General features: G+C 43.1%; 2 protein-coding genes across 6 annotated transcripts in view; one reads left to right on the forward strand and one right to left on the reverse strand.

Annotated features, from left to right (window-relative positions):
* Positions 1-1003: 1003 nt before the first annotated feature.
* On the reverse strand, positions 1004-17588 carry POLR3C (RNA polymerase III subunit C). Of its 3 annotated transcripts, none has more exons than XM_030869261.3 (15): positions 16511-17585; positions 15343-15509; positions 14158-14413; positions 13862-14047; positions 12741-12829; positions 9026-9130; positions 8804-8914; positions 6533-6613; positions 6240-6291; positions 5825-5885; positions 5224-5374; positions 4370-4471; positions 4206-4255; positions 3626-3775; positions 1006-2129 (listed from the first exon to the last, which is right to left on the reverse strand). In XM_030869261.3, exons 2-15 carry the CDS (start codon positions 15487-15489, stop codon positions 2048-2050), a joined length of 1623 nt encoding a protein of 540 aa, XP_030725121.1. In that variant the 5' UTR covers positions 15490-15509; positions 16511-17585; the 3' UTR covers positions 1006-2047. The 3 variants fall into 3 exon arrangements, with proteins under 3 accessions (XP_030725120.1, XP_030725121.1, XP_030725122.1); XM_030869262.3 differs by having other exon boundaries at positions 1008-2129; positions 8804-8896; positions 16511-17582; XM_030869260.3 differs by having other exon boundaries at positions 1004-2129; positions 8804-9130; positions 16511-17588.
* Positions 16695-19331, forward strand: part of RNF115 (ring finger protein 115) — a 65725-nt gene continuing 63088 nt past the window's right edge. For 2 of the 3 annotated variants that reach the window (XM_060300317.1, XM_070044844.1), the window contains exon 1: positions 17024-17110. Coding sequence is in view for 1 of the 3 variants with exons in the window: in XM_030869264.3 (XP_030725124.1) it covers positions 17009-17110 (102 nt within the window). In the remaining 2 variants the exon portion in view is untranslated. Of the gene's footprint in view, positions 17111-19331 lie in introns of all 3 variants that reach the window. The other variant, XM_030869264.3, reaches the window with a different exon arrangement.

Raw genomic sequence — 19331 nt, forward strand, 5'->3', positions numbered from 1 at the left:
AAATCCTCAGCTCCTCTTTTCCTCCCATCTTCTGTTTAGGAAAATGATCCCCAGACGGAATGATTTCTGGATTCACGTGTCATCTCCCACCAGCCATGGGCGGAACGATAAGCACCCCTCCATGGCACTCTGCACACCTATCTGGTATAGCAGGTAACACCTCCAATTAGTGAATTACATCTGTCTCTTAGCCAGACACCCAAGAAACATTTTTGACACCTTCCCTTTTTTTTTTTTCTCGTTTAATTTATTTATGGTTGTGTGGGGTCTTAGTTGCAGCATGTGGGATCTTTTGTTGCCGCCTGTGGGCTTCTCTATAGTTGTGACATGCAGGCTTCTCTATAGTTGTGGCATGCAGGCTCCAGAGCGCCAGGGGCCTAGTTGCCCCAGCATGTGGGATCTTAGTTCCCCAACCAGGGATGGAGCCGGGAGTCCCCTGCATCGGAAGGCGGATTCTTAACAACTGAACACCAGGGAAGTCCCACCTTCCCTTTCTTTTCACTCAAATGGCAACCAAGTGCAGCAGATTCTACTTCCTTAAACTTTCTCAAATCCATGTCTTAATCTCCAGCCACCATTGCCCAGTTCAAGCCTTCCTCATATTCTGCCTGAGATACTATTACGAGTCTTTAAATAGTCCTGCCTCCACCAATTCATTCTCTACAGTGCGGCCAGAGTGATCTTTCTAATACAGATCTGCTCACTTTGCTTCCCACTGCTCTCAGGATAAGATAAGCTACTTAACACAGCATCCTTGCTACACACCCACCAGTCCTTGCCCCTGCCTGTCAATTCTGGCAGGACATATGCCCTGTTTTTCAGTCACATGTTATTCCCTGTTCCCCCAAGAAACAGGCTCTGCTTCCCTCTGGGATCCTTTTTCCCTTCCACCTGGCAAATCCCCATCTTTCAAAATACGGATTGTGTCACCTTCTCTATGCTCCCTTTCCTGCCTGACCCTTTTCCCCTTTGCCTCTGTATGATACTTTCCCACTATAGCCCCCCCCCCCAACACTTCCTTGTACTTATCTGTCTCCCTCCACTAGGCTGTATGCTCAAGGCTATTCATCTTTGCATCCCCAAGGCCTGGGGACATACCGGGCACATAACTGGTGCTCAGTAAATGATGGTAAGTGCCTTGAAGGCAGAGATGGTATTGTATTTATCTTTGTATATTATACCTAGTATAGTGGCTGGCAATTAATTGGCATTCAAATGTTTAATGAATTAGAACTAACACTGGTAAGAGGAAACTGAAGAGATTATAAAACAACACCTGCTTTAAATGAAACTGAAGCTGCTGGGACAAATTATGTCAACTAGATTAGTCATCTGGCCATGGTACTAGGAGAGAGAAGTTAGAATTGCCAGTTTTTAGGAACCATGGTGAAGAGGAAGGCAGTGATTTATTGAGTGCTTATCACATGCCAGGCATTGTGCTAAGTGTTTCACATAGATAATTTCAGACGTGTTAGAAGCCCGGAGCTGGCAAATGTAACTTTTATCCATAGATTCTAGTGTGACTGCTTGGGCCAATCCACCTGCTAGCCCTGAAAATAGCTTTTATCCCCCCTCTGTGGTAGTCTTTCACATTCCCTGCATTGTGTGTGTTTGTGTGTGTGTGTGTGTGTGTGTGTGTGTTTAAGATTACAGTTTAACAAAGTAAAGAACAGGTGTAGCCTTTTGAAAATGGAACGAACAGCTTTGGGAGAAGTTTTTCTCACTGTCAGGGATGTTCAAACACAGCCGTAGCTGACTTCTTGGTGGGAAATGATGCATGTGATAGATGATTAATCTAGTTGATTTAAGGTTCTTTCCCCTGCCAAGATTTGATGAGGGTAGAATATAGTGATGATTCTAAAACAGGATCAGCAAACTTAAAAAAATATGTCAAACTCTTTCTGGTGTATTCTGGGTGGTAGGGATAGAGAGAGGGTTTCAGTACAAGAATCTGGAACTTATCCTACTGCAAAGAATGCATCTAGGCACCTCCTTTATTCTTCCTTCCAATCCCCTCAGATCTTCTGAGGAAGACTCTTCTTCTGGGTCATTGTCTCTTCACGGTGCTCTCGATGTATGACTCCAGCAGGAAGATGGTTTCATCCACCTGGATCTCACAGGCATCCAACCTGAGTGAAAAAGTGAAAGCATTTGCCCACACTGAACATTCATTAGCATATTTAAGATTAGAGGCTGGAGTGTGTGTGGTCATGGAGAATTGCTGGGTTACTCCTGAAAGTACTGGGCGGAAAGCAAGAGAACCAACAGATCATTCCTCCCACTTACTGAGCATCTCTTATGTGCCAGGTACTGTGGAAATTGCTGAGGATTCAAAAGATAAGGCCTCTGTCCCAGGAGAAGTTACATTCTAACTTGCAATGAGGAGGAAGACAGCACATGTTAAAGGCACAGGTGTAAAAGGACCTAGTGTGTTTTAAAATAGAAGCGGAGAGTGGCTAAGGCTTAAAGTGATTAGGAATAGAAGGGAACACTTCATCAACCTGATAAAAGCCATCTAGGAAAAACCCACACCTAGCATCATACTTCGTGGTGAAAGACAAAGCTTTCCTCCTGTGATCAGGAACAAGACAAGATGTCTGCTTTTACTTCCATTCAACATTTTACTGGAAGTTGTAGTCTGGAAATTAGACAAGAAAAACAAATAAAAGGCGTCCAGATTGAAAAGGAAGAAGTAAAGCTATTTCTAATTCACAGATGACATGATCTTATATACAGAAAAAGCTCAAAGGATCCACAAAAAAACCTACCACAGCTAATAAATGAATTTAGCAAAATTATAGGATATAAAATCAAAACACAAAAATCAATTCTATTTCATACACTGGCAATGAACAATTCAAAAATGAAATTTAAGAAAACACTAAAACAATTGTTTAGGAATAAATCTAACAAAAAAGTACAAGACGAATACCAAAAACGACAAAACTCATTGAAAGAGACAAAGGAAGATCTAAGTAAATGGAAAGACCTTCCATGTTCATGAGTTGGAAGATTTAGTATCATTAAGAAAGCAATACTCCACAGAGTGATCTACAGATTCAAAGCAAAATCCCTATGAAGGTCAACGGTGAGCAGTGAAAGGAAATGAGGATGAAGAGATAGGCTGTTATGAGACTGTGAAAGGCCTTATATGTTATGCCAACGAGTCTGGTCTTTATACTGTAAACGAGGAGTCAATATAGCATTTAAAGCAGAAGAGTGATATTGTCAATCACTTTAAAGATACTAACTGTGAAAGCATTATAAGAAATGGTTTGAAGCAGGAGGTGATTTGCAAAGGTCTGGCAAAGAGGTGAGGAGGGCCTGCATGGGAAGCAAGATGAAAGGCCAGATTTGGGACACACTGAAGTAAAATCAGCAGCTTTGGTGAATGAGAGAGTGTGTGTGTGTGGCGGGGGGAGCGGCTGGTGAGCGAGGAGAAGCTGAACATGTCTTCAGAGTTTTTAGCTTAGGGAAATAGGTGGATTAAATTCTGTTAATTGAGGTGGGGAAGAAGAGAGTGAGTTTCGGTTTCCTCACCTTAAGTTGGAGGGGTAGCAGGATATCAAGATGGATTTGTCTGCAAGGTATTTTGAAACATACGTTTGAAGTTTATGATGCTTACTTGTTGACATTACGTTTCAGGGTCTCTAGCTGCTGGCGTTCAGGGGCTGTGATCATCTCCTCTATTTCTTGTAGCTGTGCCTCCTCTGCACCTGTAGCCTGCATAGATGCAATGATGGCTTCTACCCTCTGAGACTTTTCCAGTAGACGCCTGTCAGACAAAGGCAACTCTGAGGCATGTCCTCTAGCCTTGGAGATTCTTTTATCCCATAGCCCTGGGGCATAGCTCCCCCTTTTACCATGTTCCTGGTCAAAGTGGATAATGTCACTCTCTAAGGAAGGACATTTTCTACAAGCTTAATTAGAAATGTGACTTCACTCCTGAAACTCTTGCTGCCTCTCATTTGTACTTAAAGTTTGGTGCCAGTTTATACGTTGCTCATAAATTTAATCTGCAAAATTATTTCACTGGGGACATACAAGAAAAGTGTATACTAATGCATCTTTATGCCAACCTAAGCCAATAATTCAGTGCAACCAGACTGGTTATTGTCTCTGTTGGTTTCCACTTCTATAGGAAATTTCCCCATAAGCCTTTTGGCCTTGTAAAATGTAATTACTCAACTGAAAATGTTACTCACTTGTTTTCTTTGGTTTCAAATTGCCTCCTTTCTATCAAGTTGGCTACACTCTGAGGGGAGAGAAGACAAGAAATGCACACAGTTCTATTTACGCAGCTCAGGCAAAATGGCTAAAGGAGGCATGAGGGTGAGACATCTCTGTGGATGGACTGGGGAGGAGTTACCTTGTAGCATCTGTGCAGCAACATTCGGGCAGCTGACAGGATGTTCACAGTATATAAATAGAAGGTCCTGGATGGCGCATGGTCTGGTGTTTTGGGAATTTCCTATTTGTCCATAGAAAGAAAAATAAGACTTTATAGTTTTCTTCAGAAATGGCAAAGTAAACACCTGTCCCGTCTGGAGCTACTCAGCCCTCTCTTTCACTTATACTTTCACTCTTCCCCAGTCATACAGCATCTGTGTTTATGGTACAATCAGCCACATGGAGGGTTGGGCTGCCCTGTTTTTTTCCATTTGACTGTCAACATCCTGAGTGGAGAAGAAAGAGAAGGCACTTAACATTTACTAAGCAACTCTTATGTGCCAGGTAGATTGTATCTGATCTTATAACAAGCCATATTGTCTCTGTTACCACCATCCATCACCATTTTGTAGACAGGAAAAAAGATGGTAGGTAATTTGCTCAGTGTAACTGGGTAAGAGGCAGAGCTGTGATTCTGACTCCAAAATCCATTCTATCTGTTTCCTCGTAGGGTATACTACATGGCTCTGCATGTAATGATGACCCGATAGAGTTAATCTACAATAAACTTAAGGCTCGAGGAAAGGACAAATCACACGGACTAGGAGTTAAAGAAAAAAGGGAGGGTGATTCTGGGGTAATTTCTTGGCTATGCCTCTTTTTTACTAGGCCGGTTAAAGCTCCACAGTTATCTTTCAAGTGCTTGCTATGTCTTTGTTAATCTTTTTTTTTTTCTGTCTCAGAGCTAGATACAGTTTGTTTGGGGTTCAGAATGTTTGCTTCAGGAGTTCCTCTCATCCTAGGTCAGCTCTGTTGGTTGGTGATTACTGTTACCTGGAGTGATATGAAATTTTCTGAGAGCATTTTATAAAGCATATCCTTTGCCTCCTTTGCTGGAATCATTGCAAAGTCTTCTACCTGTTTCTGCTCCAGGTGTTTCTTTTGTAAAACTAAACGGAATATTCTGGCACAGCGAGACCCAAATCTGTAAAGGAATAAAGAAAGCAAATGGCATGCCGACGTAGATTAGCTTTAGCTCTTAGTCACAGACGGTGCTTGTTCAGTTTCCATGTGTGGAGACAGGACCAGAGAGGAACAGCAATCAGAGAATTCCTTCATAACTCCACAGACTGATGACAATACTGCTAATCATAAGAGTCACCAACTGCTGACTCACCTGAATGCCTCAGTTCCTGCATTTGTAATTAAAGGCTTTAGGAAGGATGGTTCATTGGCCTCACTGGGAATGAAGCAACAGGGTATTTAGGGTAAAGAGCTGTAGTAGGTGGGATCCACAGCAGTCCAGTGGAAAATGGGGCAGGATGTGCCAAGGTACGTCTATATTGGTTACTGACATAATGACCAAGTCACTTGTTCAAATGGGGTGTGGAAAGGAAGTATCTGACCCCCAACCCAATCAGGGTGACCCCCTTACCTCTCTTGTATGACCGACTCCAGAGTGGCTGTGGCTAGAGATCCTAGAGCCTTATGTAGGTCTTTATGTAGAGGGTTAAGGTTACTCCGTAATGTTTTGGCCTGGTCATTGTGATCTTAGTTTTATCCCTGAGTCTTTAATTTAAAACTTAAATACTATTTTGTTTTTCACACTAGTCTCACTTATGGTATGTAAGTATTTCGAAACCTTAATTAACTAAGGTGCTTAAGTCAGAGTTTTGCTTAACTAAAGTTTGGTTCGTTAAAAGTCCCTTTCACTTCTTTATCATCAATGTTTTAGTTCAATTTTCTAACTTACTTAGTATACTAAATATCATCAAATCTTTTCTAAGTCACCATTCTGTTTCATGGTTCACGCTGCCTGACTGTAAGGAAATAACCACCCATAAGGATACTGATGACATACATTCCTCCACCACTGTCGCCAGACTTTCCAACAAACTCAAGCTATTAAAAAAAAGGAGAAAAAAAAAAAAAAAAAGAGAGCTTGTGTTATTTGAATGGAAAATCCAGTGATCCTGTTTCCAAAAGAGCAAATCTGGCCAAGAGTCTGCAGCAGGAAGCCCTCCTATCAGATGATGGTAGAGAAATTGTCTGAGCTGGCTAGGTAGAGAATGAGGCTACAGAAGACTGATAGCAGGCAAAAATTAATAGTAAATACAGCAGAAAAAAGAAAGAAAAGACTTACTGGATCATCTGCCAGCAGAGTGAGATACTGATCAAGAACTTGCTTAGAGATGTTATAGCCAACAGGTAGGGATCTGAAGATCTGTGGAGCAAAAGATACAGTGAAAATGGGTCTGGGAACTTGTAACTGCTGACATTGCTGAAATAAAGATGTTCTAATTTTAGATATCACAAGTATAACAATGTCCAAAAGCACAGCAGCATTGTTGGTAAGAATAAAAAACTAGAAACAATTCGCACGTCCAGTAATAAGGAATTCATTAAAATAAAGTACATCATGGCCATTAAGTGGAATATGATACGGCCATTATAAAGAATGAGGCAGATCTAAAAATACTGACATGAAAAGAAAGTTTACATATACTGTCATATGAAAGAAGCTAGTTTATAACAGTACATAGAGTATAACCCCATATTTTTTTGTTGTTAAAAAATACAGGGCTTCCCTGGTGGCGCAGTGGTTGAGAATCTGCCTGCCAATGCAGGGGACACGGGTTTGAGCCCTGGTCTGGGAAGATCCCACGTGCTGCGGAACAACTGGGCCTGTGAGCCACAACTACTGAGCCTGCGTGTCTGGAGCCTGTACTCCGCAAGAGAGGCCGAGATAGTGAGAGGCCCGCGCACCGCGATGAAGAGTGGCCCCCGCTTGCCACAACTGGAGAAAGCCCTCGCACAGAAACGAAGACCCAACACAGCCATAAATAAATAAATAAATAAATAAATATCTACATTTATGTGAGACTATACATATAAAAAAGTCTGGGGGCTTCCCTGGTGGCGCAGTGATTGAGAGTCCGCCTGCCGATGCAGGGGACACGGGTTCGTGCCCCGGTCTGGGAAGATCCCACATGCCGCGGAGGGGCTGGGCCCGTGAGCCATGGCCGCTGAGCCTGCGCGTCCGGAGCCTGTGCTCCGCAATGGGAGAGGCCACAACAGTTAGAGGCCCGTGTACCGCAAAAAAAAACAAAAAACAAAAAAAAACAAAACAAAAAGTCTGAATAAAGATATGTACCAAACTACTGACAAGGATCTCTGGGGCTGGGATTATGCAAAACTATATATTTATTTAAACTGGGGTATGTTACATACAAGAAGCACAGATTTTAAGGGTACAGTTTGATGAGTATTGACAATTGTATATACCCACATAACTACCATCTGCAAGATATAGAACATGCCTGGCATTCCTGAAAGTTTGGGGAACTACAAGTTTAAAAAAATTATACATTTCTATGCTGTTTGAATACAGGTCATGTAATTACTTTTGTCATCAGAAAAAAACTTGTATTTAAATTTTGTTATATAGTAAGTTAAAAAAATTTTAAATAATATAACTATATTTAATGTGGATAAATATTAGTATAATTACAAATAAAACATTTGAAATATTAAATATTAAAGTTTCAATAAACAAAACAATGAACAAAGCATTTAAAACAAATTTAAAATATACAAAATATATTGAAAAAAACAAATATAAGGGGCCATATAATGTCCTGAGTACTAAGGCTCAGATTCCAAACAGTGGATTCTTGGAACAATTAAGAATAACTTATACTACACACACACACACACACACACACACACACACACACACACACACACACACACTAAAATACTACTCAGCCATGGATGGACCTTGAGATTATCATACTAAATGAAGTCAGAAAGACAAATAACATACAGTATCACTTCTATGTGGAATCTAAAATATGACACAAATGAACTTATCTACAAAATAGAAACAGACTCATAGACATAGAGAACACACTTGTGGTTGCCAAGGGGGAGGTGGGTGGGGGAAGAATGGATTGGGATTTTGGGATTAGCAGATGTAAACTATTATATATAGAATGGATAAACAACAAGGTCCTACTGTATAGCACATGGAACTATATTCAATATCCTGTGATAAACCATAATGGAAAAGAATATGGAAAAGAATGTATATATGTATAACTGAATTACTTTGCTATACAGCAGAAATTAACACAACATTGTAAATCAACTATACTTCAATAAAATAAATTAAAAATAAAAAAAAGAATTACTTATACTTTGACTAAGGTAATGGTTTAGGTTTTTAAAGGTTGAATTCCCAAGAGACCAAATATTTCAGTACCTACCACCTGAGAATAATCCCCGTCCCTCCTCAAATAGCAAAAACCCTTCCTTTCAAGGTTCAGACCTCAACCTAATCGCAGGCTCTATGTATAATAATTATTATATCCAAGAGCCTGTCAGAAAACTAGTACAAGAACATGAAGCTCACCTCGTTGGAAGACAATGGCTGGGTGAAGGGGGCACTAGAGGAAGTGGTAATCTCACTCATCCGGAGCATGGTCCGCACGATCTCGCTGCTTGTCTGGGTTTGAAAAGTGAACTGGAAATCAGAATTCACTCTGCTGTGCTGGCTCTGGCTATATGCCAATGGCCACATCTGCAAATAAGTGAATATTCCTGATAGCCACTGTCCCACCCACTTAGATATCACCTGGTCCATCCTGTTGGCAACTGCACTGACAATGCCTTGGTCACGGAAGTGCTGGTGGAATCTGTCAAGGTTGGCCTGCCAATAAATCCCATCATCTGGAATGGGCTGAGGAGGAGAAAAAGATTAGAAACATTTAGATACAAGGAAGCATTTTCTAGTGAGAAGCTTGGATTTAACTGTTCACCGTTTCTTTTCCTATATAGTAGCAACTAAATTGGTTGGAGGAAAAAACCATTCAACCATGTGGATTTAGTGCCTCCACAATGACAAATTCACAACCCCCAACTTCAAACAGATTCTCTTTGCTTACCTCGAATCTTTGTCTAGTTTAACTCTTTACCAGTATTCTCAAAATCTCCCATTTGCCCCTCCCTTCTCTCTCAGCAGATGACCTTGCTTCTTATTTCAGAGAGCAAATAGAAGCCATTAGGTCAGAACTCATTCAGCGTGGTGCACACATCCCCACCACATTTCTTTATTTAAAAAAAATTTGAGCTTCTCAAAGAGTTGGTCATCCCAGCTGTATCCCCATCCACAGATTTACTCAACCCATTTCCACCGTTACACTGAAATGCCAAAGTTCCTGAGGAACCTGTCGCTAAGTTCAAAGAATACTGTCCAGTTCCAATCTTATTTGATCTTTCTAAAGCATATGACATGGTTGGACATTTTCTCCTTAACTCTATGTGGCCCCTTAGACTTTATGACACCATTCTTTCTTGGTGCTCCTTCTAACCACTCTGGCTACCCTTCCTCAGTCCCCACAGATTCCTTTTCCAGATCCCATCTATAAATACTGGTGTTCCCCAGGGTTCTGTCCACAGCCCTCTTTTCTTTTCACTCTACATATTCTACTTAGGTGATTTAATCTGCTCTCAAGGTTTCAACTGTTCCAAGTCTATTTTAATTCTAGAACTCTCTATTAAGTTCCAGGTGCATAGACTCAACTGCCTACTTCCACCTGTGACTTAAAACTTTTCTTTTAAGTTTTCAGCTAACTACACTACAACCAACCCAGTTTTTTAAGCTAGAAACTTGAATATCATCCCTAACCCCTTGCTCTCCCTCATCTACTATCCAATTACCCAGTTCTATCTATTCTTTTTTTTTAAATTTATTTTATTTATTTATTTTTGGCTGTGTGGGGTCTTCATTGCTGCAAGTGGGCTTTCTCTAGTTGCGGCGAGTGGGGGCTACTCTTTGTTCAGTGCGTGGGCTTCTCATTGCGGTGGCTTCTCTCGTTGCAGAGCACGGGCTCTAAGCGCGTGGGCTTCAGTAGTTGTGGCTCGCAGGCTCTAGAGTGCAGGCTCAGTAGTTGTGGTGCATGGGCTTATTTGCTCCGTGGCATGTGGGATCTTCCAGGACCAGGGCTTGAACCCATGTCCCCTGCATTGGCAGGTGGATTCTTAACCACTGCGCCACCAGGGAAGCCCCCCATCTATTCTTTATATTAATCAGAAGTCTACTTTTCTTTATCCTGACTGTCATTACCTTATTTCAGGCTCTAATCTTGACTCACCTGGTTACTACAGTAGCCTCCTAACTGTTTTTCATTTTTCTTTTTCATACAGTGGACACTATAAAAAAGGGCAACTGGGTTTTCTGCATTTAATCTTGTTCCTTTTGCATCGTTCTCCCCATTTCTCATAGAGCAGTGCTTCTTTTTACCTCTTGGGCTCACAGTTCCCCTGAAGAAAGCTATGGAGTGCTCTATAGAAAAATGCACATAGTACAGGTGGACTCTCTGAAACGCATCCATGGAGTTGTACAAGTTATAAACCACTGTACTATAGTAATATTTCTAAAATGTAAATCTAGCCACTTCATTCACCTGCCTAAAATTCATCAATGGCTCCCCATTGTCTTCAGGTTGAAGTCCAAACTTCTTAGTCAATCAAGAAATATTTATTGATGTCTTGCGAGTATTCCAGGTGCCAGGGACAAGATACTCTCCTTGAAGAGTTTATAGACTATTAGGAGTACAGAGACAAACACTTGTACAAATAATAAGTAATTTCAGCTACTTATAAATGCTGTGAAGATGAAATGTGAAAATGTGGTAGAGACTGGAGTAGAGGGTGGGCAATGGTGCTTGAGCTCTAAGAAAGTAGCATTTGAACTGAGATTGGAATGATGAAAAAGAGGCAACTACATGAACATCTGAGGGAAAAGTATTTGAAGCAGAAGAAATCCTAAAGGCAAAAGCCTGAAGACTAGAAAGAGTATGATACATTTGAAGGATGGAAAAAATGATAGAAGCTGGAACATAGTGAATGACAGAGTAGGAAGAGCTGAGGTTGGAGAGCCTTGTCTCCAGCAGATCATGTAAAGACCCAGCTCAGGCTTCCTTGGTGGTGCAGTGGTTGAGAATCTGCCTGCCAATGCAGGGGACACGGGTTCGAGCCCTGGTCTGGGAAAATCCCACATGCCACGGAGCAACTAAGCCCGCGCACCACTGCTACTGAGCCTGCGTGTCTGGAGCCGGTGCTCCGCAACAAGAGAAGGCCGCGACAGTGAGAGGCCCGCGCACCGCAATGAAGAGTGGCCCCCGCTCACCGCAACTAGAGAAAGCCCTCGCACAGAAACGAAGATCCAACACGGCCAAAAATAAATAAATAAATTCATTAAAAAAAAAAAAAAAAAGACCCAGCTCATGTAAGGCTTCATAATCCATAGTAAAGAACTGGATTTCGGGCTTCCCTGGTGGCGCAGTGGTTGAGAGTCCGCCTGCCAATGCAGGGGACACGGGTTCGTGCCCCAGTCCGGGAAGATCCCACATGCCACGGAGCGGCTGGGCCCGTGAGCCATGGCCGCTGAGCCTGCGCGTCCGGAGCCTGTGCTCCGCAACGGGAGGGGCCACAGCAGTGAGAGGCCCGCGTACCGCAAAAAAAAAAAAAAAAAAAAAAAAGAACTGGATTTCTTCTAAGAGTAATGGGAAGCTATTAAAGGAGTCAAAAATCAGTGATGTGTTGGGAATTTTTAAAAAGAACAATTTAGAAAGTTATTTTGGCTCTTAAGTAGGTATGAATGCAGGCAGGGAGACCACTTAGGAGAGTGTTGGCAAAGTCTTGACTACAGTGATAACGGTTTGGACTAGGGTGATGGCAGTGGAAACGATAAGAAATAGTTGGATTTCAATTATTTTTAGAAATTGGGTTGACAGGTTTTACTGTGAGATCAGATGGCTCCTAGGACTTTGGCCTAAGCAAATGGTGTCCTGGGTGGTTGGCCTTGGTGGTGTCCCTAACTAAGATGAGGAAAGCTTAGGAGGGAGTAGATATCTGGGAGCAGGAAATCAATTACTCTGTTTTAGCCATACTACTTTTGAGATGCTTATCAGATGTTTTTACAGGGATGCTGAGAAGGCATTTGAATATAAGAGCTCAGGCCTATATGTATCTTTCTAAACTCATTTATCACCACTCATCCCCATGGGTCTCTATGGTCCAGTCATACTGACCAATTTAAACTTTTCTAGGCGCTTTTTCTGCCTAATCTATTACCTCTGTCCAATGACTGAAGTAAGTTAAGCCTCAGAAGGGACACAGCAACAGAGTTCACTCTTTGTTAGTCCATCCCTGGCCAATATTTAATGAAGTTCGTAATCCTACTACTTCTCGATCCAAGAACGTTTAAGCTCTTTTGGGGCTTGTCATCTTAGTGCTCTTTCTGGCTTGCCTCAGGGTGAGGACTCCTAACCAAGAAGCCTCATTACCTCTTTGTTATCTGTGGTATGTTTTGGTCTCTTGGCCTTGGGCTCCCCAGTTGCATCTTCGTCAGATGATCTCCTCCTTTTACCTTTCCCTGCCAAACAAAACAGTTACACAGTTAGGCTACACCTCATATGATAACAGGAAATGACCGAAGGTGAAAGCAGGTGTCTCTAACCCAAAGACATCTGTAGCTACCTCTAGGTTAGAGATGTTGAGGAGACTCAGGAACTACAAGAAATTCAAGTTAATGATGAAGTCATCTGAAACTCAACAAGTTCAAAAAGAAATTCATAGTCTTTCTCCCTCAAACTGCTCCTGCTCCAATGCTTCCTTTCACAGTGAACGGTACCATCATCCTCCCACATACTCAAGCCAGACACACAGATGTCATTCTTGATTTCTGTCTTCCTCACCCTTCCTATGTCTAATTTTTCACTGGTTTGTGAAAAATTGCCCCATCCTTTCTACAGACAGAAACATATTTAAAAAATGCAAATCAGATCATGTTACTTCCTTTAAAATCCTTTAGTAGTTTTCCTTTGCTCTTAGGATAAAGAACAGGTGCTTTACGAGGTCTTGCATGATCTAGCCCCTAACCTTAACTTATGGCTCTCTTTCCTTTCCTCACTGTACTTTAACTATACTGATCTTCTTTTACTTTCTCAAATTCCTATTTTTTTCCTCACTACATACTATTCCTTTTGCCAAAAATGCTTATCTTCTGTACCCCTTCATACCTTACTTCACTGGTTGGCTCCTACTTCTGCTTCAAATCTTAGTTTAAATGCCACTTTCTCCAAGAAGCATGTGCCCAAGTCCCCGGGTAAATCTGGTCCCCTGTTATATATTTTCATAACATTCCATATTTTACCTTCATAGTACTTATCGCAGTTTGTTAGTTATATATCCATCAGGCTATTTGATTATTGTAAGCCTCCTATACTAGACTTAAGCCCCATACGGGCAGGGACCATAATGGTTTTTTCATCTCTTTATACCACAGTATCTGGCATAGAGTAAATCCTTGGGAACTGCTTAATTGATTGAGTCATTCATTTAACAATCATTAAGGAAGAATCTACAATTAGGTCAAATCACAGATATAGGGGCCAAAATTCCTTACCTATCAAGCTCAGTTTAGGAACCAGGTACATGTCCTTTTCACTGATGACAAGAGTGGGGGCAGGTGGCGGTGGCCCAGGGTCTGAATTCTCAGTGGCAGGCACCAAGGGGCAACGCTGCACGAAGTGTGTGTCTGCTAGTCGCACAAATGTGTTTGAGACCTCAGCATAGTCCATGGTCTTGCCATCTGTATGACAGGAGGAAAGAGGCAAGTGAGATGGCCTCAGATAGCTAAGGGTCCTCTCCTGCAGCCAGCCAATCTATGCTTTTGCTAACAGCTGTGGATACAGTACTGACCCTCCATAGTCTCTGTGAGCCGATCTGCTACTTTCTTCACGACAGCTGACATTGCCATCTTGCCATTCAACAGGAGCTCCTCAACAATCAGCTCACCAGTGTCACTGTACAGCGTTTTGGCAGTATAGATGTACCGGGGATACCTAAGCATTCGCAACACCCGGCTGCACTGGGCTTCATACTCTACCACACCACGTTTGTGCACCTGATATATCACCAGGTTATGCTGGATGAGGACACAAAGGGCTTTTTTTACCTAGAGAAAACACAGAAGAAAGAGAAGAAAAATCTGAAGATGCAGCTCATTACTGCTGGCAATTTTTGTCCAACAGTTTCCTAAACATCAGGAGATGGCTAGAATCTCTGTGTGTCTTCCCTCTCTCCATTGGAATAGCTAATAAGAAGCGAATGTCAACGAAAGAAATCAGGAAGAGTCCTTGCTATGATGCTCATATTTCCTCTGATCTTTATCTTTCAAAGTACAATTTACTTCCCCTCTGTTATTCTTTTTTTTTAATTAATTACTTAATTAATTTTTGGCTGCATTTGGGTCTTCCTGCTGCACGTGGGCATTCTCTAGTTGCGGTGAGTGGGGGCTACTCTTCGTTGTGGTGTGTGGGCTTCTCATTGTGGTGGCTTCTTTAGTTGCGGGGTGCGGGCTTTAGGCTCATGGGCTTCGGTGGTTGCGGCACGCGGGCTCAGCAGTTGTGGCTCGCGGGGACTAGAGCACAGGCTCAGTAGTTGTGGCGCACAGGCTTCGTTGCTCCGCGGCATGTGGGATCTTCCCGGACCAGGGCTCGAACCCATGTCCCCAGCATTAGCAGGCAGATTCTTAACCACTGCACCACCAGGGAAGTCCCATTCCCTCTATTATTCTTTTTTTTTTCCCCTCTATTATTCTTATTCCTTAAACACAGTACTGAAATTAATAGACTCATGAATAAATGAAGTATGGCATACGGCAGAGGAGGAGCAAGATTTGCCTCAGAAGCCACGATGAGCCACTTTGAGAAGCAGAACCCTGGGCACTATGTCTCATCATCTTTCCCCTCCCAAATAACACTATTCTGATCCTAGCACAGACTTTGCTTTCTTTTCCATTTTGTGGGGTGGGGAGTAACAATATTCAAAGGTAGGTTAAAGAAATTAATGAAATGGAAGCAAATTACTGTGATCCAAACATACCTGATCCAACGATGTTCCTGTGTCATGGGCAATAACTCTTAGTGGCTGGCTGCCAGTTCTGATTAGGTGGACTCCAATTTTTTCTACGATCTCTCCAAAATGCTCTTGCAGCAACAAAGAACACAGTTTAATTTCTGCTTGAGTCATTGTGCTGAGGAGTCTCAGAGCTAGGAAAAAAAGAAAAAGATGGTATGATGGGAAGTTTTTCTTTTATGTTGGGAGTAGAGCTGCTGAGTGTAAATTCATGTACTTTCTGGAGAGCAATTTGACAGCAGATATATCAAAAGCCTTAAAATCTTGCATATCTTTGACCTAATACTTTTGTTTTGGATATTCTGTTCCAAGGGAATAATAAAAACATGTCACTTTAGAATACTGATATTCTGGAAACAACCTCATAAGTGATTATTTCAATAAATTATGGTATACTCATATAATGGAATACTATGCCAACATTCACAATAAAGTATAATATGTATTAGTGTAGAAAATTGTTCATTACAAAGCAAAATGTAGAGGAAAGTTCAATTACTGTGGAAATAGCCTCACATGTATGCATGAAAAAAAAGACTGGAAGACTAAATATCAAGTTTATCTTTATGGGATCATGTGTGATTCTAGTTTACTTTAAAGATCGGATGTAGATGGTTTTGCGATCTGTCACAGACCTCAGATTCTATACTTCATTGTTTGGAAGAATTAAGACCACTATTCACAGACTATTGGGACTGAACAGGCAATGACAACTTTGCAAAATAAGAGGTAAATGAGAGCTTCTCAACAAGGTGTTTCAAATAGGGGATGAAGTATGTTGTTGGCAGGGCAGTATTTAATTCTGAAATTTCTATTCCTTGACAAAGTATACACAAAGAGAAACAGACATAGTCCACTGTATAATCACTTCCTTATTATCACAAGTGCTATCAAACACTGGTTTGTTCACTTATTTCTCCCAATTCCTCAGAAGCCAAGACTCTGCCTTTCAGTCTCACTATCCCCATCCACAGGTCTTTGGGGAAGCATCCCCAGACCCTCTGCCATCCCCGGAAAGTATTTCCAAGGAGTCCGGCTCCTGGCTCTTCACTTCTTTACCGCAGGTTCCTGTCCCGGACTGGGTCCCTGGGTCCAGAGACAGGGCCACCTCGTTCAGACCGCATTTTCCACTAACCTCTGGGTCAATGCCACGTAACGCCGCCGACTTCCCCACTGCAGCTTCGTATAGCTCCCGCTAGCCGCCCGGGCAGAGGGGGAGCCCAAGGTCCTTTCGCGCAGGAGCACGGTCACCAAGGAGGACCGGCAAAGAGGCAAAACATGTGCCGCTCTACCCCAGCGTTTCGGTGGTTTCCGGGGACGCTCTTTCTTTCTTCTCGCTGGGAGATTGGAGGACCGGCGAGGGGCTGTTTGAGGAGCCGGCGGGCGGGCCGCGGCTGGCGGACTCTCCTTCCTGCACCTCTTTGGTGCTGGGAGGCGGGCCTCGGGGTCGCTGTCTGCGCCGCCGCCTCTGTGGGCCGGGCGAACTCACGTGACCCGCGCTGGCTCTGGAGCGGCTGGCAGCGCTAAGGAAGCAGCGGCGGCGGCGGCAGAGGCGGCGACAGCAGCTGGGAGGTAGCGACCTGGAGAGCGACCGGCCGGCTGCCCTCTCGGACGGCCGCGGCGAAAGAGAAAAATGGCGGAGGCCTCGGCGGCCGGGGCCGGCGCGGGCGCCGCGGTTGCCGCGCACCGGTTTTTCTGCCACTTTTGCAAGGGCGAGGTCAGCCCCAAACTACCGGTAAGAGCTCTGTGTCCTCTGCGCTCGGGCATCGGCCTGGATTCCTCGCCCCGATATCCCGGAACAGGTCTTAAGCTTGCCGCCCATCCCCGACTCCCCTGACATCGGTCTCCCAAGTACTTGCTGCCTCCCGGTCGCTGGCCCCAAACCTCGGGCGTCCCGGTCCTGGCTCCGTAACTCCCGCTCGCATGCTCCACCTGCCCCTCACTCTCTCTCCCCTCTTGACCGGCCCTCCCCCTCCATTTTTTTGTTTTTTTTGGTCTTCTTTAGCAAGTTCTCTTCTGACATCCCCTCAGTTTTCTTGCACTCTTCTTCACCTTGTCTCCTTCCCACGATGACCTCTCTTTTTCCCCCACTCGATACTCTTTCCGCTGTTGCTTCTCACCTTTCTCTATTTCCTTTTCCACTTTTCACCAGATCCTCCCCTCCCCCATCCTCATTGAAGCAAAATAGCGGATTGCTGAGGATTGTCCTTATTCGATTGTCTCTAGGGAAGAAAGGAGGAAGAAAGCACGGAAAGAAAGAGAGGGTTGGAAGGTAACTGGGATGGAGAGGGAGATTTTGCTATTCAGGGGTTTCCAGCGTTCTTGTGAAAGTGAAAACAGCAGTGTACTAATGACTTGCAGACTGCCTGCGCTCCCTATCACTGTTGAAGGAAATGGCTTTAGGAAGAAGGCAGAACATACTGTTTCAACTTGCTTATTTTAGTTGTCATGCTGCCAGTGTCTTTAGCACCACCTGCCTTACCCACCCGTCCTCCCCCGTTCTATCTCTTCACTTAATAGAAAAGATCTAGGACAGAATGCTGGGGACCGCATCATCTGATGTAAAATTGGTTTTCACCACTATCTGCCAGACTGTGTTAGCCCCTAGAGAGGTAGTGCTATGGCTGTGACAAAAAGTGCTGCTGCAGCATGCTAGCCAGCTACAGCACGCCAGTCGCACAGGCTGCTTGGGGTTGGGTTATAGCTACCACAGGGAGACCCACCAGGGTGAGTGTTAATCCTACCTTTGGCCACATCTTTAGAACTAGTTATGTTTGTTCTTTTCCTTAGAAGTATCTGTGTTCAGCCTTAATACAGGGTGCCTGTCTAACAACTTCCCTCAGTGTTTATAGTGCCTCATACAATCTGTAAGAAAGCCTACTAAAGTGTGTCTGTATGTCTTATTTCTTGGAAACACAAACGGAGTCCAGTGAAAAGTGCCCAAAGTTATTTTAGTCTTTTTCACCTAAAGGTTGTGCGTTTTCAGGCTTTTACAGCATTTTCTTTTCTTCTCTTTTTGCCCGACCGCCAACTTCATAGTTGCAGTGTCATCTACATGCTGTTTTAGTTTTGCTTGCTGATTCGGCTGTGTTTGTGTCTGTGTGCTTTTTGCCATACTTCAGTGCTGAGAAGAGCAGGTGCCTTGTTTTTTTGTCAGCAGACATCAGAGCCTCCAGAATGCTCCCTTACTACTGAGAAGGAGTCTGGAATTCAGCCAGTATGTGTGTGACCAGTGACATGTTGAATGTGATGTCCTATTGAACAGTGTGGCCTCAGCTCTTCTGATCTTTAAGTTGCTGTTCACTGTTTGCCTTTAGGAGTGAGGAAACAGTCTAACTTTCTGCAACTTTTTATATCTTTTCTTCTTACCATCTCAAGTCCTCACTTCAAAGTGCTCTTGAAAAGGGATCATTTGAAAGACTTTTTAGGTGTTTTTCTAAGCCTTAGTTTGATACATGGAGGGGAAGTTGTTGATCTTTTTAGACTGATTTATTATCTGTCATGCCTGATTTGTAAATTGAGGCCTAACACTATTAAGTGCAACTGAATACTTCCTGCAGACATACCAGGTTCTCTCAGCTGAATGTCCTGGAGGTGATACTGAGGAGTATGTGGTTTCTGCCCTTAAGCACCTCACAGTTTTGTTGGAAAAAGTAACAGCTAAGGTGAATGAGGATGGATAATAATGTGGTTTAGAATTCAGAGAGGGGGAGACATGGTAGCATTGGTGATGTGAGGTCGGGGAAGACAGATGAGATGGGATTTAAATTGAGTTTTGAAGGATAGGTAGAGTTCAGACTGAGGAGACAGCATAGACTGAGGTAGAAAAGGAAGAGTGAGTTGAGGAAGAAGGGAGAAACATTTAGTAAATCAGTGTTGCTATGCATTTTTAGGAAAGGTGCAGTGAGGTTAGAAATATAGTTTTGATTTGTGGATGAGCCAGTGAGTTTCATGTT

Source organism: Globicephala melas, chromosome 1 (genome assembly GCF_963455315.2).
Source record: "Globicephala melas chromosome 1, mGloMel1.2, whole genome shotgun sequence".
NCBI classification, from domain to species: Eukaryota; Metazoa; Chordata; class Mammalia; order Artiodactyla; family Delphinidae; genus Globicephala; species Globicephala melas.